General features: G+C 44.9%; 1 protein-coding gene across 1 annotated transcript in view; it reads left to right on the top strand.

Annotated features, from left to right (window-relative positions):
• The window catches only part of TRPC4AP (transient receptor potential cation channel subfamily C member 4 associated protein), an 88,897-nt gene that overhangs the window by 58,065 nt on the left and 8,286 nt on the right, over positions 1-22,546 (top strand). The window contains 4 exon segments of the mRNA XM_045362809.2: positions 2,082-2,267; positions 12,569-12,735; positions 18,084-18,215; positions 19,956-20,014. Of these exon segments, the coding sequence (XP_045218744.2) occupies positions 2,082-2,267; positions 12,569-12,735; positions 18,084-18,215; positions 19,956-20,014 (544 nt within the window).

Raw genomic sequence — 22,546 nt, 5'->3', positions numbered from 1 at the left:
GACATTTGGAATGTTTTCATCTTATAGTGCTGCTATGAACGTGTGTGTACACATATTTGTGTGCGCACCTGTTTCCAGTTCTTTGGGGTATATATATAGGCGTGAAATATGCTGGGTCATACGGTAATTTTATGTTTGACTTTTTGAGGAACCTTAATGTAGTATAAGTAAGGTCAAACGTCATAGCCACTCACTAATTTATAGGGAGGGTGTGTGTGTGTGTGTGTGTGTAAATAGAGTATCACTCTTGCTGTGTGTGTGTGTGTGTGTGTGTGTGTGTGTGTGTGTGTAGATAGAGTATCACTCTTGCCTACACTGGAGTACAGTGGTGCGATCTCGGCTCACTGCAACCTCTGCATCCTAGGTTCAAGCAATTCTCATGTCTCAGCCTCCTGAGTAGCTGGGACTACAGGTGGCTGGCTGATTTTTGTATTATTGGTAGAGACGGAGTTCGCCATGTTGACAAGGCTGGTCTTAAACTCCTAGCTTCAAGTGATCCACCCACTTGGGCCTCCCAAAGTGCTAGGATTATAGGCATGAGCCGCTGCACTTAGCCTTGTCAATATAAAAAAATTTTTTAAATCATTTATTAAAAAAAAAAAAAAAAAAAAAAAAGGCCATGAGCAGTGGTTTAAGTCTGTAATCCCAGCACTTTGGGAGGCCACAGTGGGTGGATAGTTTGAGGCCAGGAGTTCAAGCCTGTCTTACTTTATCTCTACTCCCATTCACTATTCCCTACTTCACCTTGGGTTATTTTGAAGTAAACCCCAGACACACATTGTATAATTTCACCTGCATATATCTCAGTGTTTTTACAAGATAATGACTTTTAAGAAATGTAACTCTGTCATCATATCAAAAATTAATGGTAATTCCTTGATATCCTGAAATATCTAGTTATTTATTAATTTTTAATTAGGTGTAATATTCAAATGGTTCCAAAAAATCTGCGGATTCAAAAGTATTTATTGAAAAGTTTCCATTCCACTATTATTCCCATTGACCTAAATTCCCTTTTCCATTTGATGGACATTTTGGCTATTTCTACCTTATGGCCGTTTACTGTGGCAGCCACTGCTCTTGGCTTCTTTTCTGTCCTTCCAGAGAGATTTAATGCATATTCAGGCAAACATGAACAGGCATTAGTCTCATTTTAAAGAAGGTTAGATGACAGAGTCAGGATGTGAATCTGGATCTCCCCGCCTCCAAAGTTTATGATGTTCTACTATGCCGATCAGAGTTTCCACCTCACTCATTGTAAATAAAATGAGACTGGTGGAAAGAAAAATTGGGTGATTATTCAGTTTTTTTCTTTACCTTAAAAAAAAGTTTATCTTCTTTCATCCTGCCAGTAAATGTTATAGGAAAATTAGAAACTGTAGATGAGTAATTTTAAGAGAAATGTTTATATTCTCTCCTACTCAGGAACAGCCACAGCAAATCCCTTGGTATATATGTTTTCATTCCTTATTTGTGTATTTTAAAGAAGTAAATATTTAAATTTTTGAAGAAAATGAACTTAACTAAACTCATATTGTTTAAATAATTTACTCTCTTTCTCTAACAAGTAAACAGCTGTTTTGAGTCACTGTATAAAGGTATATGTGTCATCATTCTTAGTATCTATGCAGTGTTCCATTGTATAAATGTATCATTGTATTTAATTAATCAGCTATTGATGAACATTTAGTTATCTTCACCTTTTTGCTGTTACAGAAACCACATCAGTGAACCTCCTTACACAGATATTCTCTTGTAATATGACTGGTTATTTCCCTGTGGTAAATCCCCAGAAATTGACCTCTTGGCTCAAAGACACACAAATTTAAGGCATTAAGATTATTCTAATATGCATTCCCAGTAGATTAAAAAGACTGTTTCCCTGTACCTGCTAAAAATTGAGCTTATGCCTATAACATAATTACTATTTACCTTGGCTTGACATTTCATTTTAAAAGAGTAGCTTTAGCTACTATCAGAGTAAGAATTATTCCTATCATGCAGATTGTTTGTCAGGGCTTTAGGGGTAGTTTTGCTGGTCTCTGTTTTGAAAATTTCCTCGCTTGTTCTTTCCCTGTCAGCGGCCCTTCTCAGCATCCCTGGCTTTGTTGAGCGGCTTTGCAAACTGGCGACTCGAAAGGTGTCAGAGTCAACGGGCACAGCCAGCTTCCTTCAGGAGTTGGAGGAGTGGTACACATGGCTAGACAATGCTTTGGTGCTAGATGCCCTGATGCGAGTGGCCAATGAGGAGTCAGAGCACAATCAAGGTATGGGAGGATGGGTCCCCTGAGCGATCGGGAGCTTTTCCATGGGCACCTGGGACCATTCTTGCTCTCCTTTCCAAGGAGGATTAATTGGAGATTTGCTCAAAGTAGTATTTTCCTTGAGGCAATTCTAGACCATGACTATTAAGACTCTTTTGATAGCTGGTTACAGAAACCTCACTGAACTCCCCAAAGTGGACTTGATTTCAGGGAAAAGGGCTTTGTTGCAGACCTGAGACAGCTGTGTCTCAGGGACTGACAAGAACCAGTAACCAGAACATTCTTAGGAACCTAGAAACTTCTCTCCTCATCTCTTTTTCTTTCTACAATGTTTCTTAGTCTTCTGTCTTACTGTGCCCTGTCTTTTCCTGGTCCCCTTGATGGGACTAGGCAGAAGACTGCCTATTAAATAAGAAGACTCCCAGTCTCAGCTGCAGCTTCCTGGTAAAGAACTCTGGCCCATCTTTGGTTAGGTGCCCATCCCTAAAGCATTCGATTCTGGCCAGCAGGTTCAGAATACACAAACCCAGGAATTCTCAGCTCCCAAACGAGGAATAGGTATCTCACTGGGAGTGGGAGGCCACCAGCTTTTCTTCTTCCCTCCAGCTCCAAATTGAAGAGGCTGAGTTCTCGGTAAGTATGGCAAAGAGGTCAGAGGCTTCCTTCCTCCACCCAACTCCATACTGCACTCACGGTATGGAAGCTCTATCCCACATACTTCCGGCCAAGAATTCTATGGCTGTGATCACCTTTGCCTAAGCTTGCTTGCTCATGTACAGAGGTTTTGCACTGGGAAAGGCAAGCCCAGAAGACTAGAGGCTACTGACCATGCTCTGAGAATTTGCCCACAGAGAAAGGCAGTTAGTAAGAACAGAGTCTAGGGAAGTTCATGCCTGAGATTTTGATGGTAAGCAAATAAAAAGAGACAGGTAGCTCTTCTTTTTTTTACTCTTTTATTTTTTGTATTTTCTCTTTTTTTGAATAGAGAAGGGTTTTGCCATGCTGGCCAGGCCAGTCTCAAACTCCTGGCCTTAGGTGATCCACCCTCTTTGGCCTCCCAGAGTGCCAGGTTTATAGGCATGAGCCACTATGCCCGGCCAGGTACCTCTTCTTAATTAAGAACAAGGTGATGCACAGGCCAGCTAGTTCACCAGAGAACCAGGGAAGGAGACAGCTGAGAAGAACTCTCCTAAGGTCAGAACAAAGCTCAATTTCAAAAATCACCCCTTCCTGAATTTAATTGAATTAGACTTGGGAGCAGTGTATACTCCAGGGCATTGTCAAAAACAGTCGAGAATTCAGACAGCAGTTAATAGAGCCTAACAGCTGGATGTAATACCAGAAGAGGCAGAAAGCTTTAGTGTTTCTTTTGATTAATATTTTCTAGTATAACATTATATCTCCTTCAATTATTTCTTCACTGTATTTCCCAAGTTACTTTCTTAGAAGTTGCTGGCTGGGTGCAGTGGCTCACACCTGTAATCCCAGCACTTTGGGAGGCCAAGGTGGGCGGATCACCTGAGGTCAGGAGTTCGAGACCAGCCTGACCAACATGGAGCAACCCCATCTCTACTAAAAATACAAAATTAGCTGGGCGTGGTGGCACATGCCTGTAATCCCAGGTACTCGGGAGGCTGAGGTAGGAGAATCGCTTGAACCTGGGAGGCGGAGGTTGTGGGGAGCCAAGATGGCATCATTGCACTCCAGCCTGAATAACAAGAGTGAAACTCCATATCAGGAAAAAAAAAAAAAAAGTTGCTTACCACATACATCTTAATATTTTTCAGATTTTAAAAAAATTTTTTTTGAGGAACAAAAAAACACACAAGACTACAGAAAACAAAAAAATGGCAGAAGTAAGTCCAGCTTTATCAGTAATAACATTAAATGTGAATCGATTTAACCATTCAAAAGACAGATTGTTATATTGGATCAGAAAACAAGATCCAGTTATATGCAACCTACAGAAAACACACTTTCAATTCAAAGATAAAATAGGACAGTAAAGGACAGAAAAAGATGTATCATGCAGGCAGCATCCACAAGAAAGCTGGAGAGGCTGTACTTTTAAAAAGTTGGAGAGACAGAGTCTCACTCTGTCGCCCAGGCTGGGGTGCAATGGCACGATCAGCTGACTGCAACCTCCACCTCCTGGGTTCAAGCGATTCTCATGCCTCAGCCTCCCAAGTAGTTGAGATTACAGGCGTGGAGCCCACGCCCGGCTCATTTTTGTGTGTGTTTTTAGTAGAGATGGGGTTTCACCATGTTGGCCAGGTTGGTCTCAAATGACCTCAGGTGATCCGCCTGCCTTGGCCTCCCAAAGTGCTGGGATTACAGGTGTGAGCCACCACCACCAAGCCAAAAGAGCTGGAGAGACTTTAAAACAAAAACTATTATCAGAGCAAAATAGGGATATTTTGTAATAACAGGGTGAAACCATCGAGAAGATATAACAGTTATAAACACGTATGCATCTAAAAACAGCCCCCAAAAAATACGTGAAGTAAAAACTAACAGATTGGAAGAAAGCAGTAGTTCAAAAACAACAGCTGGAGACCTTAACATACTACTTTTAATAATGGATAAAACTAAGCAGAAGATCAACAGGAAAACAGAAGACTTAAAACACTGTATACCAACAAGGACTAACAGAGCACTGTAGACCTCTCCAGCCAACTACTACAGCATGCACATTCTTAAGTGCACATGAACATTCTCCAGGATAGACCATATGCTAGGCTGTTAAAAAAATTCAGCAAATTTAAAACGATTAAAATTGTACAAAAGTATGTCCTCAAATCCCAGTGGGGTGAGTTATAAATAAATAACAGAAACTTGGGAAATTAATAAATACATGCAAATTAAGCAGTATACTTCTAAATAACCAGTGGGTCAAACAGGAGATCACAAGCAAAATTAGGACATATCTTGAGGCTGGGCGCGGTGGCTCACGCTTATAATCCCAGCCCTTTGGGAGACCGAGGAGGTGGGTCACTTAAGGTCAGGAGGTCCAGGCAGGAAAATTGCTTGAACCCTGGAAGTGGAGGTTGCGATGAGCTGAGATCACACCACAGCCTGGGTGACAGCGAGATTCTGTCTCAAAAAAAAAAAAAAAAAAAAAAAAAAACACGGAAATATTTTGAGAGAAATGAAAATGACACTATATATCACACGGGATGCAGCTAAAGTGTACTTAGAGGGAACTTTAGAGCTATAAATGCCTACATTTTTAAATAAATCTAAATTGCCTGAACGTCTACCTTAAGTCATTGGGAAAAAAACATCTCAAGAGGAAAAGGAAGTAATAGGATTAGAGTGAAAACTGGTGAGATAGAGAATAGAAAAACAATAGAGAAAATCTACAAAACCAAAGATGATTTTTTTAAAGGTAATCTTTAAAAAGATCAACAAAGTTGACAAACTTTTAGCCACACTGACCAAAAAAGAAAGGCTTAAATTACTAAATTAGAAATGAAAGAAGGTACATTACAACCAACCTTAAGAAAGTAAAAGGACTCTAAGGGAATACTGTAAACCATGTAAGCCAATAAACTAAATAACCTGGATGAAATGAGCCAGTTAAAAGACACAAACTACCGCAGCTAACTCAGGAAGAAATAGAAAACCTGAAAGAACTGTAACAAGAAGATTGAATAAATAATGAAAAACTGCCCACAAAGAAAAGTCCTGGCCCACGTGGCTTCACTGGTTAATTCTACCAAGTGTTTCAAGAATTCACACCAATACTTTCCAGACTCTAATAGAAAATAAAAGAGGAAGGAACAGTTCCCAGCTTATTCTTTGAGATCATGTTATCATGATACCAAAACCAGATAAAGACATCACAAGACCAGTATCTCTTATGATTATAGGTGCAAAAATCCTCAACAAAATACTAGCACACCAAGTATAGCAACATACAAGGATTGTATACCATGACCAAATGGATTTATACAAATTTGGTTCAACGTTTGAAAATCAGTTTATGGGCCGGGCGCGGTGGCTCAAGCCTGTAATCCCAGCACTTTGGGAGGCCGAGACGGGCGGATCACGAGGTCAGGAGATCGAGACCATCCTGGCTAACACGGTGAAACCCCGTCTCTATTAAATACAAAAAACTAGCCGGGTGAGGTGGCGGGCGCCTGTAGTCCCAGCTACTCGGGAGGCTGAGGCCGGAGAATGGCGTAAACCCGGGAGGCGGAGCTTGCAGTGAGCTGAGATCCGGCCACTGCACTCCAGCCTGGGTGACAGAGCGAGACTCCGTCTCAAAAAAAAAAAAAAAAAAAAAGAAAATCAGTTTATGTAATACACTGTATTAATAGAATAAAGGACAAAAACCACATGATCGTTTCCATAAAAGCATTTGAGAAAATCCAACACCCCTTCTAGTAAAAACAAAAACTCAGGAGAGAACTTCCTCAGCCTGTTAAAGGGCATCTACAGAAACCCATGGCTAACATCATACCTAATGGCAAAAAATGGAAGGCTTCTCCCACTAAGATCAGGACCAACATGAGTTCCTGATTGTTTCTGGAAGTGGCAGTGCTGTTGCCGCTTCTCTTCAGCATTGTATTGGAGGTTCTGGCTAGGGCAGTTAGGCAAGAAAAAGAAATTAAAGGCATGCAAATTAGAAAAGTAGTGAAACTCTTCACAGATGGGATGATCTTATATGTAGAAAAACCTAAGGAACCTACTATAAAAACCAATAAACTAATAAACAGGTTCAACAAAGGTTCAGACGCCTAATATTTAAAAATGAGTAGTAGTTCTATACAGTAGCAATCAACAAACCAAAAATGAAATTAAGAAAACAACTTTATTTACAATAGGATCAAAAAAATAAAATACTTAGCAACTTAACAAGTGTAAAACTTACACTCTGAAAATTCTAAAACATCATTGAAAAATTAAACCCTAAATAAATGTAAAGATATCCCTTGTCTTTGAATCAGAAGATTAATATTGTTAAGATAACGGTATTCCCATACTGATCTACAGGTCAGCCTTGCAGATTCAACACAGTTTCTGTCAGAACTCTCAGCTGTCTACTTTGCAAAAATGGACTAGCTGATCCTAAAATTCATGTGGAAATGCAAGAGACTCACATGAACAAAAACAGTCTTGAACTAGGCCGGGTACAGTGACTCATGCCAGTAATCCCAACACTTTGGGAGGCTGAGGCTGGAGGATCACTTGGCCTCAGGAGTTTGAGACCAGCGTGGGTAATATAGCGAGACCCCTGTCTCCAAAAAATTTAAAAATTAGCCAAGCCTCGTGGCACCCACCTATAGTCCCAGCTACTCAAGAGGCTGAGGTGGGAGGTTAGCTTGAGCTCAGGAGTTTGAGGCTGCAGTAACCTGTGATCGTGCCACTGTACTCCAGCCTGGGTGACAGTGAGACTCTGTCTTTAAAAAAAAAAAAAAACCTAAGAGAACTCATGTCCTGACTTGAAAACTTACCACAAAGCTGCAGTCCACACTGTGCTGCCGGCCTGAGGATAGACATATTGATCAGAGTTGAGAGTTCAGAAATAAACCCTCATGCTTATTATGATCAATTGATTTTCAGCGGGTACCAAGACCATTCGTTGGTGGAAACAGTAGTAGTCTTTTCAACAAATGGTACTGGGACCATTTGATGTCCACATGCAAAAGAATGAAGTTAGATCCTCTGCCTCATGTCATACACAAAATTAAAAGGGTCAAAGACCTAAATAAAAGAGCTAAACTTATAAAACCTTAGAAGAAAACATAAGGATAAAGCTTCATGACCTTGGATTTAACAGTTTAGATGTCATACACAGTGACATCTGAAGCACAGGCAACCAGGTAAATAATAGATTGGACTTCATCAAAGTTAAAACTTTTTGTTCTTCAAAAAACACTATCAGGAAAGTAAAAAGAGAACACACAGCATGGAAGAATGTTTTTGTGGGGAATACAGGGTTGGGACATTTTTGCAAATCATATATCTAATAAGGGATTTGTATCTAGAATGTATAAAGAACTCCCATAACTCAATAATAAAAAGACAACCCATTTCAAAATATAGACAAAGGATCTGAATAGACATCTCTCCAAAGAAGATATACAAATAATTATTAAGCACGTGAAAAATATTCATCATCATTAGCCATCAGGGAAATGCAAATCAAAACCATAGTGAGGCCAGGCACAGTGGCTGGCACCGTAATCCCAACACTTCGGGGGAGGCCAAGGCAGGAAGATTGTCCAAGACCAACTCGAACAGCAGAGCAAGACCTCATCTCTACAAAAAAAAATGTTTTTTGGTTAGCCAGGCGTGGTGGCATGTGCCCATAGTAGTCCTGGCAACTTGGGAGGCTGAGGTGGGAGGATTGTTTAGGTCCAGAGTTCAAGGCTGCAGTGAGCTGTGGTCCTGCCACTGCACTTCAGTCTAGGTGATAGAGGAAAAAACAAACCCCACAATGATATAGTACTTCATAGTCACTCGAATGGCTATCAAAAAAGGTGGATAATAAGGGTTGGCAAGAATAGGGAGAAATCAGAACCCACATTCACTATTAGTGGGCATGTAGAATAGTGCAGCCATTCTACAGTCTAGCAGTTCCTCAGAAGGTTAACATACAGTTATGTCATAGGGCCCAGAAATCCTACTCCCAGGTATATACCCAAGATAAATGGAAATACGTGTTACTCAAAAACTTTTTCAGGAATGTTCATCACAGCATATTCATAACAGCCAAAATAATGGAAACAACACAAATGACTGTCACCCGATGAATGAATAAACAGGATATGGTATATTGTTATTTATTTATTTTTTTTGGAGACAGGGTCTAGCTTTGTCGCCTAGGCTACAGTGCGGTGGTGTGATCACAGCTCGTTGCACTCATTGCAGCCCTGACCTCCCAGGCCCAGCCATCCTCACACCTCAGCCTCCCAAGTAGCTGGAAACACAGGTGCACGCCACCACACCCAGCTAATTTTTTTATTTTTTGTAATAAAAAGAGACAGAGTCTTGCTGTGTTGCCCAAACTGGTCTCAAACTCCTGCGCTCAAACGATCTTCCCGTCTTGGCCTCCCAGAGTGCTGGAATCACAGGCGTGAGCCACTGTGCCAAGCCAGAATGTGGCGTATTTATACTAGCGGGTGTTATTCAGCAGTTAAAAAAAGGGAATGCTGATCGGTGCCACGACATAGATAAACCCTGAAAACATTGTACTAGGTGAAAGAAGCAGTCACAAAAGACGGCATATTGCATGAGTGCATTAATATGAAGTGTCCTGAATAGGCAATTACCTAGAGACGGAAAACAGTTTCATGGTTGCCTAGAACTAAGGGGTTTGGTGGGAAATAGGAAGTGACTGATAGTGAGTACAAGGCAGATTTCGGGGGGTGATGAAGATACTCTAAAATTGATTGTGGTAATGGCTGCACAACTCTATGAATATCCTAAAAATCATGATACGGTTAATTAAATGGATGAATTGCATGGTGTGTGAATTGTACCTCCAAGCTGTTAAAAAAAAGAAAACAAATGAGTGTGCATGCCTGCAGAAAACGGAGTGCAGTGCCGACAGAGAGAGAGTGGTGACCGCTCCAATCGGCCTGGTAGAGCTGAAGAGACTCGGAGGGAAGCACAGGCCTCGTGAGCTGGTTTTCCCATCTTCATCCTTGGGATTGTCCTTGTTGCTAAGCTCTCCATTGCTTTGGAGACTGTTTCTTGAAAATATCCCAGAAAGTCTGTCAGGCCTGTACAAGCCAGGCACCAAAAGTTGGTGGTGACTTGGAGAGGCGTCAGGCTGCCCCGTCTCTTGCTTTGCAGATGTTTGTTTCTCAGTAGGACTTGTGTGCCCCACACTGTGCCCACTGCTTCCATAAACATCCTTCCCTGCAGGACTCTCTAGAGCACCATGGGCTGGGTGCTGAGGATGCCGAGCACACAAGGTCACACAGCAGTGCACGACAGAGGCGGGATTGTGCGTGATAGTTCTTCAGGTTCACTTCACAGATTAGCCGACACTTAACTGTTCTGGAAGCTGGGCCAAGGAGTCCTAACATGGAAATTGAGTAACTATAGTTTTTTGCCCAAGGTACAGCAGAATAAATATGAGTAGATGGAATCTCTTAAATTAAAAATTTCTCCAGTAAATTTTTCCTGAGTCTTTGTCTCCTACCTGTTTAGTTCCCATTAAAAGCTTGGAGATGAAAAAGAAGAATACAAAGTAGCAAGCAAGCATTAGCACATAAAAGTCAGTTTTCTGAGAACTTATATTTAGTTTCTAATTGTATGTTGCTTACTTCGGGCATTGTTTCAGGCACCTTCAATATATTCCCCTACTCCTTACGACGTTAAAGGGTGGGTATGGTTGTCAGTATTGCTGTATTACAAAGGAGGATGGATACTGAAGCATGAGAGGTCCACTGATTTACTGAAGACCACCCAGTTAGTGATTGGGGTTCAAACCCGGTAGTCTGGCTTCAGGGTCTCTGCTCGTAACTACCGTGCCACGCTGTCTCTCAGTCACGCTTTATTCGGCAGCTTGTCGTCTTCCAGGGTTGTGATTTTAACATAACACAGCTGGGAAAAGTAGTTCCAAGTCTGTAGGATAGAGTAAGTTAGATTCTCTCTCTTTTTTTTTTTTTGGAGACAGGGTTCAGCTCTGTTGTCCACGCTGGAGTACAGTGGCACGATCTCTGTTGGTTCACTACAACCTTCACCTTCCAGGCTCAAGCGATCCTCCCACCTCTCCCTCTTCAGTAGCTGGGACTACAGGCACATGCCACCATGCCCAGCTAATTTTTTAAATTTTTTTATAGAGATGAGGTCTCACTGTATTGTCTAGGCTGGTCTCAAACTCCTAGGCTCAAGCAGTCCACCTGCCTTGGCCTCCTAAAGTCCTGGGATCATAGGCATGAGCCACCACACCTGGTCGGAATAAGTTAGGTTCTTCTGTCTTGATACTTTGCAGAGTATCACTGTGTTTTCTGTATGAGCCTTACCTGAGTATATCTGATAACCACTTCTCTATACCACATAGAGGCCTCTAGGGAAACAGTTCCTATAGGAGCTTGAGAGGACCTTGGCAGTTATTGATTCATCTTTTCACCTTAACAAGGAGGAAACTGAAGGGAAGTCACTCTGCTAAGATCACCTAGCCTCTCCTGACTCTTGACCGATGCCCTTTTAAAATAATAGGGATCTAGGCCGGGCACAGTGGCTCACCCCTGTAATCCCAGCACTTTGGGAGGCCAAGGTGGGCAGAGCACTTGAGGTCAGGAGTTCGAGACCAGCCCAGCCAACGTGGTGAAACCGCATGTCTACTAAAAATAGAAAAATTAGCTGGGCATGGTGGCATGCGCCTGTATTCCCAGCTACTCGGGAGGCTGAGGCAGGAGACTTGCTTAAAACCAGGAAGCGGAGGTTGCAGTGAGCCGGATCGCACAACTGCACTCCAGCCTGGGTGACACAGCCAGACTGTAAGTAAGTAAGTAAATAAATAAATACATAAATAAAGGATCTAGGAGTGAATGGGGGCTTCCTAAGAATCAGATGCTGGGCTTCTCTTATGTTCCCATTCAGTCTTCACAGTAACTCTAGCTGTCCGCTGCAGTAGTACAGAGCAGTCTAAGGCCTAGTGAGGAGGGGACTGGCCCAAAGTCATAAAACCAGCAAGTCTGACACATGTCAAGTGTCCAGTAAATATTACTTAGCTGCTGTTGATGTCCGCAGTAATGACATTGGATAAAATGAAAGTCTGCCTGTAGATAGTGTGTTCATCTGCATCAGTAGCATCAGGTGTGATACCCAGTCTGCTTTAGAAAGTTGAACCTTAGAAAAATTTAGATGGTTCTTTTGAAAAATTGGGAATTCTTCAAAAAGAATCCCTCTCGGGCTTCCGCAGTGTCCCTCATGGAATCTCAGTAGAACCAAGTAAGTAGGGCCATTTGCGACTTGAAGAGCGGTCCCCATAATTTGCTGTCAGACATCTGCCTGGGCACCTTCTGGGGGTCTGGTTGGTGGCAGGAGAAGGGGATAAGCAGGGAGGGATGGGTCATGTTACTGTGTTGGCTGTGTCCGAATATTTTTTCTTCGTGTAAAAGTAGATGAGATACAACTACTGCAGAGTCCATTTCTCTGAGTCTCTGAGCTTACCTGGCTCCTGGGGGTGTGGAGGGAGTTTTGCAGCTTTCAGGGTCTCTGTTCAGGCTCAAGGCCCAGCTGAATGGCTATGCTACAAGTCTGTTCAGAGCAGGTTCGAGGGACGGAAATGTGTTTCCTCACAAGCCGTGACTCAATCCTCTCTCCGGTGGCTGTGTCAGCCTCCATTGTGTTCCCTCCTCCAGGGGCTTCTGAGGAGAATGGCCTGCCTCACACGTCAGCCAGGACCCAGCTGCCCCAGTCAATGAAGATTATGCATGAGATCATGTACAAACTGGAAGTGCTCTATGTCCTCTGCGTGCTGCTGATGGGGCGTCAGCGAAACCAGGTGGGCCCCTCTCCAGCGTCTCAGGACACGGGGAGCAGGTGCTGCCCGGGCGCTCATGGTATGCCAGGTGCTCCACAGGGCCTTCTGTTGGAATGGCTCTTGCTCTAGGCTGGCAGAGCATAGGGGTATTTCTCCTACTGTTCTACCCATCAGGAAACCAGGCTGATTCCAGAACCGGAGTCTTTCCACGGTGCGTTGCTGTGTGGAGCGTTTCTAGGCATTCCTGGTTGGTGCTCAGGGCAGGAGCAGGCAGTTGCCTCTGTGAGGTGAAGATTAAAGGGTTGAAAACTGGCAAGACTGGCCCTGTGGATGTGCTGGAGGAGCTGCCAACCTGATGTGGGCTCAGGGCAGTGGGACAGAGCCCAGAGCTGTGTCTGCTTAGGAAAACTGGGCAAGTACAGGGGCTCCAGATGTGCAGGGCTTCCCTGAGTCTTGAAGTAGTTCCAGGATGGAGGAGGAAGGGCCCATAACCTACAGTAGAGGAAAAAGGGCTTGGAAGAGTGCAGCCCTCCTCCTCAAGACTGTTGAGAAGTAGCCCGCAGACCACGCCCTTCTCCTAGGGAGGAAACCAGGCATGGGGGCAGGAGAGGCTGGGGTCTCAGCAGTCCTTCCACACCTTTCTGAGTCAGACACTGGACTGTCACAAGTCTGGGCAACAGCAGTGCAGTTACCCCCATTTTACAAGTGAGGATGAAAACGTCTGGAAGAGAATGAAAGAGTGTAGCAGGTGGGACAGGGCAGTGCCCTGGGGAGGAGTGTGTGTAGTCACTGGAACAGTGAGGCAGCTGGGGGACGGCCTGGAGAAAACAGCCAGGAGAGGAAGGCTGAGGGCTCGCAGGGACCAGGTCACGTCAAGCTGTCACAGGCCATTTTAAAGACTGGTTTTTACTCCGAGTGAAGTGAGAAGTCATTCCTCTGACTGCTTTGGGAAAGACTGGAAACAGCAAGGAAGGGAATAGGGTAACCATTAGGGGCCCTCATAATAGGGCCAAGAGATGATAGCAGCTAGGACCAGCATATTGGTGTTGGGACTGGTGGGAAGTGGTTGCATTCTGGATGCATTTGAATGTGAACTAGGCAAATAGGAGAATGGATGTGCCATGTATTGAGATGGTTAAGACCAGCAGGTAAGGGGTGGAGGAGCAGGCTTAGGAAGATGGGGAGCTGCGTTTTGTACAAGGTAGATTTGAGGTGTCTGATGGAATTGGCACTTGGATTGATTACCTACAGCTGCTATTGGGGAGATAGCAAGGCCGGAGGTGTCACTTTGGGAGTCCTCAGCATATGGTTGTATTTAAAACCAGGACACTGGATGAGATCCCACACTGATAGCCACAGCATTGGTGTCCCTTCTTTCAATATGGAACATGTTTTTTATAAAAAATAATTGTAGGGACAACTTTTATGGGTTGAGTGCTATTACTTTTTCGAGGCACTTTCACAGTTATTTATATTTGAAATAATTGTAGGGACAGCTTCTATGTGTTGAGTGCTATTACTTTTTCGAGGCATTTTCACAGTTGTTTGAATTTTCAGGTATTTAGTAAGTTACACAACAGGTGGTGACTCTGTGTCCCCACACTCGATTCTTGAGAAAGCCAGGGCATAAACTAGGCTGTGCTCTCGGGGACAGGCCCGGATAGAGCCAGAATTTAAACTCTGCTGCCCTGCCTCCTCTGTCTGCCATCTCACAACAGTTCTCTGTTCCCTGAGCCTTCTTGTTTCCACATTGCTATGAGTCGTTGCAGTCTTGAGTTAAACTGTATGATTACAGCGCTGCTTCCTTGGGAAGGGACCATTAGTGACCTTGAAATCCTGGCCCCCCAAAATCACTTTCACTAGCATATTCTCATTTGCACAGTCGGCATTTCCTGGGTTTCTGCTGTGTGCCGGGCACCATGAGGATAAGGATTCCCAGATCCTGCCTACACTGGGTAGCAAGGGAAAGGATTTCCTTGGCCAGGCCTCACAGAAGGCTTCTTCCTTAAAGAGGCCTTCTTGTTAATGGGCAGTTGGGCCAAGTTCTCTGACCAATCTTGGCCAAATTGAAATCTCAAGACTGGAAAGGCTCCCCAAATGCTGTCAAGTTTCGTCCCTCTGGTGCTAATGAAAATCATCCATATAGCAGTCGTTTTTTTAGTCATTTCTTCAAGCCCTGAGTAGCTTCCACATTACTTCACTGAGCCTTTTCAACAGCTCCATCGTCCCCCATCGCCTTTTCTGTCAAGGGACTTGACCTCAAAGAATGTTGCCGAGGGTCACAAAGCTGTCTTATGAACCCAGGGCTTGCTGACTGCGAAGCCTGAGCTCTTACCCACTGCCTCCTCAGGTAGAGTGGCACTTCATCTCACCCACCTGCCTACCATCCTCCTATAGAGCAGGCCACGGGGCTGGACCTGAGAGTAGGAATAATGCATTCTACAAGTAAAATTTGTTTTACAAATTTTACACGTGAAGAAGCTGCTATTTTCTTTCTTTCTTTTTTTTTTTTTTTTTTTTTTTCCTTTTTTTGAGGTAGTCTTGCTCTGCTACCCAGGCTGGAGCGGTGCAGTGGCGTGATCTCAGCTCACTGCAACCTCTGCCTCCCGGGCTCAAGCGATCCTCCTGCCTCAGCCCTCCAAGTAGCTGGGGTTACAGGCGCACACCACCATGCCTGGCTAATTTTTGTATTTTATTTTTGTTTTTGAGATGGAGTCTCCCTGTCACTCAGGCTGGAGCGCAATTTCTGCTCACTGCAACCTCTGCCTCCCGGGTTCAAGCAATTCTCCTGCCTCAGCTTCTTGAGTAGCTGGGACTACAGGCATGCGCCAGCACACCCGGCTAATTTTTGTATTTTTAGTAGAGACGGGGTTTCACCATGTTGGCCAGGCTGGTCTGAAACTCCTGACCTCAAGTGATCCGCCCACCTTGTCCTCCCAAAGTGCTGGGATTACAGATGTAAGCCACCATGCCCGGCCCTAATTTCTGTATTTTTAGTAGAGACAGGGCTTCACCATATTGCCCAGGCTGGTCTCGAAATCCTGAGCTCAGGTGATCTGCCCATCTTGGCCTCCCAAAGTGCTGGGATTACAGGCGTGAGCCACCATGCCTGGCTAAGAAGCTAGTATTGTTAAGAGAAAAGGGAAATGATGTAGGAGAAACCTCAAACCTAAATACTGGCCTGAACTTAGGAGACCCAGGGTCAGGTCCAAGTCTGCCTCAGAAGGCCCCTCTCTTCCCAGCTGTGTGACTCACCCCTAATCTCTTTAAGCTTGGGTTTCTAGTCTGTGCAGTGAGGCAGATGCACTGGATGAATTTTTGTGGGCCATTGTTGCAACGTTTTATAGCTGTGTGACCTGGGCCTGGCTTAGGGCCCTTTGAGTGAGACAGGAAGGCACATGGCTTGGTAAACACCATAGATGTCAGCCGTACCTCCCCAACCCCAGTTAAGCAGGGCAAGGTAGACCCAGGCTGGGTTTTAGTAAAGGCCTGAGTGGCACAGCAGGTGTCATTTTACATCAGCCTCAGTCTTAACAGGTTCTGGGCTGCTTATGAGTCTAACACTGGCCATAATTTCTAGTAGAAATTATGTAGTAATTTCTAGTAGGCTGTGATTTCTAGTAGAAAGAGAATAGTCACCTCTGTTACTTTCAGTGGCAAAACCCACAGTTACTTTTACACAACCTAGTATGTTGAAGGGAGAGGTCCATTGGAAGGGAGGCTGCCAGGGATGTCTTTGTCAGGTTCTGGTCTCCCAAGATAAATGCATACCTGTAGTGGGCTGGAAAGGGGCAGACTTTAGGATCAGAACACCTGAGTTAGGTGCTGTTGCAATCACTGACCTTGCCCAGGCTGGTCTTGCTGAACTTCTCCCCCTTGTAAAATGGCAATAAGCGAGCAGTGGTGCTGTGTGCAGAGCTTTACATGTGCTTTCTGACTTGATCGTTACAACAGTCCCGAGAAGGGCTAGTAATAGCCTTACGTTATATAAACAAATTTTAAAAGGGAAATCATTCCTGTAGTTCTGTTTTAAAAGATTTAAGTTAGTATCAATGAAGCCTGTTTCCCCTCTGATCATTGACATTCTGATGGTTCCATGAAGCAGCTAATTTTACCAGTTATTAGTATATCCTTCTAGAGACATTTTTATGCTTACAAAGGCGAATTGTATTCCTCTTTTTTTACACAGTCAGTAATATAGCATGAACGTACTTGCTTTCCCAGTATTATCTCTCGGCAGTTGTTAAGTTCACGACATACAAAACACCTTGATGTTTTTTTACTGGTGCCTTATATCCCATTGAGTGGCATACCATAATGTATTTTGCTAATCTCTGTTGATGGAAGTGTAGGTTATATCTATTTTGGGGCATTACAAATAATGCTGCAGTGAGTAGCATTGTAAATATGTGTCATTTAGTATTTATATGGATCTGAATGTAAATTCCTAAAGTGGAATTGCTGGTTAAAGGGATTATGGATTTGAAATTTTAGAGTTACTGCAAAACCCTCTTCCCTATGCACATCATAACAGTGTGCCCTCCCACCAACAGCGTGTGAATGTACCTGATGCCCAGGTCACCAACATGTTCTTTTAAAGCTTTGTCATCTTTCCCAGTCTGAAAGAGTGAAAAATCAGAGATGTTTGTAGGACTCCTTATAGAGGAATTTCTTTGCTTGTGGCATGAATTGCCAATGTCTGTTCTTTTTTTGTCATATTTGGCTTGTGACTTTGCTTATTTTGAGTTTTGCCATTCAGAATTTTAAAAGGTTTGGGTGGTTGATGTCAACAAGCTTCTTTTTGAGCTTCTAGGTTTAGTGTGATCCTTCAGAAAGGCTTTTCCAACTCTTAGATCATTTTTTTTAATTCTTTGCAAAGATTTTTCTGGATCTTAGAGTTTTTTAATAGTCGTATCTTACTTTCAGCTGAAATTTATCCTAGTGCAAAGCATGAGGGACATTTTCATGTTAATATGAGGAGACAAATCTTAAGGAATTTGTTTAAGGTTACCAAGTTTGCACATGGTAAAGCTAAGAGTCAAACCCAGGACTCTTGAATCCCAAAGGACTCTTGAATCATACGCAGGACTATCTGAATTCCAAACTCATGCTTCTGTGATAGGAACTATCATACATTATGACTTGTAGGATTATTGTGAGCATTAATGAGTAAAGTTAGAAAGTGTGTTTGTGTGTGGTAGGTGTAGGGGATACATGGATGTTTTCTTCAAACCCCAGCACTCCTTACTGACAGTTAGTTGCTTTCTTCATCCTGAATGTCATTATCGTGTATACTGAGCACGAGGTTTTGCTAGATTTTTCAAGCACATTTGTCTTAATTAATACTTTTTCCTTCCTATCCCGTCCAGGTTCACAGAATGATTGCAGAGTTCAAGCTGATCCCCGGACTTAATAATCTATTTGACAAACTGATTTGGAGGAAGCATTCAGCATCTGCTCTTGTCCTCCATGGTCACAACCAGAACTGTGACTGTAGCCCGGTAAGCAGGAGACCCCTGGGGACAGACAGATGGTACCTCACTGGCTTGGAGTAGTTGTTTCAAGACCTGCTGCTGACCCTTTGACCTTTTTTCCTTTGGGAGTAGAGCAGAGACTAAAATTGTATTTTATAGTCCCCTAATTGGAAGCTACCTTGGAGTAGGATCTGAGTGAACCCCACTCCCCACCCCAGCCTATGCAGAAATCCCTTTTAAGATGTTCCTAGGCCGGGCACAGTGCACATGCCTGTAATCCCAGCACTTTGGGAGGCTGAGCGGGCAGATCACTTGAGGTCAAGAGTTACAGACCGGCCTGGCCAAGTATGGTGTTGGGTGCCTGTAATTGCAACTCTTTGGGAGGCTGAGGCACCAGAATTGCTTGAATCCAGGAGGCGGAGGTTGCACTGAGCTGAGATCATGCCATTGCACTCCAGCCTGGGCAACAGAGTGAGACTGTGTTTCAAAAAAAAAAAAAAGAGTTCCTGCCTGAGGCCCTCTAGCCAACTTCCCCTTGTACACCTCTGTGATGGGGATCTCATTTCACTCCAGGCAGGGGGCTGCCCACTGCATGAGCTAGCAGCATGCTTTTCCTTATTTGCTGTTTTATCCTATTGTAATTTTCATCCACCTGTAGAACCGTGCTCCCGGGCGCGGTGGCTCACACCCATAATCCCAGCACTTTGAGAGGCCGAGGCGGACGGATCACTTGAGGTCAGTGGGGCTAGTTTGCCCCGTGGGTACCTGTGTAGCCTCAGCCCTGGAGGCGTTTCTACAGGGCACTTTTGCTTTTGTCTGCCAGGTATGTCAGGTACAGCTGTCCCAGGGCAGTTTTCATGTTTCATGTCTTGGCCCTGCTGCCCCAGTTGTGTGAGCTCAGGGTTTCTGCTGCTCTTGGGAGGGCTCCCTTCCCCCGCCAGCAGCACCCTGGCAGAGCCAGGCTCCCTGGGCTGGTGGGTCAGGCCTTTCTAACGCTTCTCTCACCAAGTGTACATGCTCCCCAGGCTTTACAGGAACCTGAGACCCTGTCTGGTCCCTGCAGGGCATTAAAACCCAAGCGTTAGTGTGACTAGGTCTTGTCGCCACCGCTCCACACTGCCCTCAGCTACTGAGTATCAGTTCCTTGGCTCACGACTCCAAACTCCTCGGTCCTTTCTTCATTTCTGATTCTGGTGGACTTCCCCCCCTCCTCCCCACACGTTTTGTTTGTTTGTTTGTTTGTTTGTTTGTTTTTTGAGACAGAGTCTCCATCACCCAGGCTGGAGTGCAGTCAGTGGTGTGATCTCGGCTCACTGCAACCTCTACCTCCCAGCTTCAAGTGATTATCCTGCCTCAGCCTCCTGAGTAGCCAGAATTACAGGCGCAGCAACCATGCCTGGCTAATTTTTGTACTTTTAGTAGAGGCAGGGTTTGCCATGTTGCCCAGGCTGGTCTCAAGCTCCTGACCTCAAGCGGTGTGCCCGCCTCGGCCTCCCAAAGTGCTGGGATTACAGGTGTGAGCCACCATGCCCCACCTTATTTTTTTTTGAGTGTACTGGCATGTTTTTAGCAGGAAGGGGGCCACATTAGCTTAATCTGCTGTTGATCAGATGTGGAAGTGAACAGATGGTTTTCTAACTAAAGAAAGGTCCTCATGGTGCATGAGGACAGAGGCTCAGAGAAGCAGGCTCTCACCAGGGTGTCTGTTTGTGTTGTTTTGGAACTTGTGACTGTGGTCTTAACATTGAGGCTGTGCATGTGTTTCAGGACATCACCTTGAAGATACAGTTTTTGAGGCTTCTTCAGAGCTTCAGCGACCACCACGAGTAAGTACAAGTGTGTCCCTGCAAGGAGAGTTGTTGGACTGTCTTTTGAAGGCCTCAGTCTCTTTGGTCTGTGACCTCGGCTCGAGAGGAGGCCCTAGAGCTGGTGGAAGCCCGCTGTCCCCTCAGTGGTAGCAGGTGTGACACTGCAGTCGGACCTGCCATCTATCCAGCCTTTCTTATGGCAGGCACTGCCCCTGAGCTTGCTTCTAGCCCTCATAGCCACCCCAGGAACTGAGTATGGAAGTCATTGGCCTCTTACTACCTTTGGAATCAATGGATCTCTCAACCTACTGCCCCTCTGAAGCGAGAGTGGACAGCGTGGCTATTCCCAGGAGCCGGCAGGAACCTCAGACAGGCAAAGCCAGCTGCTTACTGAGCAGCTGGGGATTCTTCCCTCCACAAGGAGGTGTGCTCCCGTTTTTCTTGAAAGACATTCTGTGCTCATTTATTTTTTAACCTTCGATGGAGAATGTACGAGGAAAATTACTCTCTGCTGTAAGGAAAACAGTGCAGGAAGGGGGTGACTAGCAGCTGACCCTTGGCCTTGGCATTGGGGAGATGATGTGGGGACCTTAGTGAGCGAGAATTTCAGTGAGCTTAGCTCCAGCCAGCTGTGTGTGCACAGGAAACTGGGCCCACTGTTGCATAACTTCTGATTTTTTCGGCCAAGGAAAGCCAGAAATTAAGATTTATGTGAAAGGTCCTGATTTTAAATGTTGGTTTAAATTTTTTAAAAACCTTGCATTTGAGCTAACAGAACATGCCTGGAGACAGCTGTGGCCCCAGGGCACCGCCGTCATATGCACCCGTCCTCTTTGAGAGATTTTCTGGCTGAAAGCCATAGAAGGGCTCCAGGAAGCATGTTAACCTTCTGAAAATGGCACCACGTACGTTATGGAACTGCGCTGTTTTCCCTGGGGAAGTGAGTCTCCAGCTTTCATCGGACTCTTCAATCTGAGTACTGTGTGGGATATCAGGACGAAATGCAAACAGCCATGGCCCCTGCTCTCATGAAGGGCAGAGTCTGAAAACAAAGACAGTTGTTCATCCGAGGATTCCACCATTGAGCATTAGTGATGAGTGGAGATGGTATTCAGGAGGAGAGGAACGGGTCTGTGAGAGGACATTTGACAGGGTACAGAACTGGCCAGAGGATGCTCAGGAGCTCTCCCTTGCCGAAGTGGCTTGTCGGCCAAGACCTGAAGGGTCGGCTTGTAGTGAATTGAGTGAACAGGCATGTGAGAGAGTGAGTGTTCTAGCCAGAAGCCCCTGAACGAAGGAAGACCATTGTGGCCAGCTGATGGGAGTGATGTGGGCTTGGCTCTGGGCTGGCTGCACAGGGCCTTGTGGGTCACAGTCACAGGCCTGGATTTTATATACAGATGGTCCATCACTTAGAATTTTTCAACTGTACAATGGTGCAGAAGTCGAATTTTGAATTTTGATCTTTTCCTGCGCTCATGATAAACAGTTCAGTACTCTTGCAATGCTGGGCACTGAGCTGCAGCTGCAGCGCAAATGTATTTCAAGAAAAATGATGACCAGCTATGCGGTCACCAAGGTAGACAACCAGTACTCTGTGCTGTGCCCGCCATGTTGCCAGTGTTTATGGCCAACTGTAGGCTGAAGTCAGTGTTCTGAGCACATTCCAGGTAGGCTGGGCTAAGCTAGGAGGTTCAGTAGGTTAGATACATTAAATGTGTTTTTTTTTTTTTTCTTTTTTTCAAGATGGAATCTTGCTCTGTTGCCCAGGCTGGAGTTCAGTGGCGTGATCTTGGCTCACTACAACCTCCACCTTCTGGTTTCAAGTGATTCTCCTAGCTCAGCCTCCTGAGCAGCTGGGATTATAGGCGTGCGCCACCACACCCAGCTAATTTTTTGTATTTTTAGTAGAGACGGGGTTTCCCCATGTTGACCAGGCTGGTCTAGAACTCCTGACCTTGTGATCTGCCCGCCTTGACCTTCCAGAGTGCTGGGATTACAGGCGTGAGCCACCACGTCCAGCCTCAGTATGTTTTCACCTTACGGTATTTTCAAATACGATGGGTTTATCAGGGCATAACCCTCTCCTAAGTCAGAAAATGTCTGTTCTAAATGCAGTGGGAGGCTGTGGAAGTATTTTCACCAGGAGTGACAGGAGTGACAGATCCTGATTCTGAAGATACTTTTGGTGCTGTGTGATGACTCAGTTCCTGTGGGATACCTTTTAGGGAGCTGGTGTCCTGGGAGCGCAGGGAGCAGTGACAGGCCTGGATGGCAAGCAGGGGGAAGTGTCACAGTTGACCAGGCCTCTGTGATGTCTGACTGTGGTGGTTGGTGGGACTGCTGCAGCAGGGCCAGGCTTGAGTGTGATTGGACATGTTGAGGTGCTGGTGCCTTTGAGGAAACAAGTAAAAGTGTAGGCAAAGAGAAAGGCCCGGAGCTGCTGAGGGAAGGGGCCTTGTCAGTGAATGTGGCAAGCAGGGGTTGGGGGTTGGGGGTGGGGCCAGGGAAAGATTCCATTGCCTGAGAGCCCAGAGTTCCCTCCTGCTG

Source organism: Macaca fascicularis, chromosome 10, assembly GCF_037993035.2.
Source record: "Macaca fascicularis isolate 582-1 chromosome 10, T2T-MFA8v1.1".
NCBI lineage: Eukaryota > Metazoa > Chordata > Mammalia > Primates > Cercopithecidae > Macaca > Macaca fascicularis.
The sequence above is the reverse complement of the archived record's forward strand: the minus strand, read 5'-3'. Positions and strand labels throughout refer to the sequence as shown.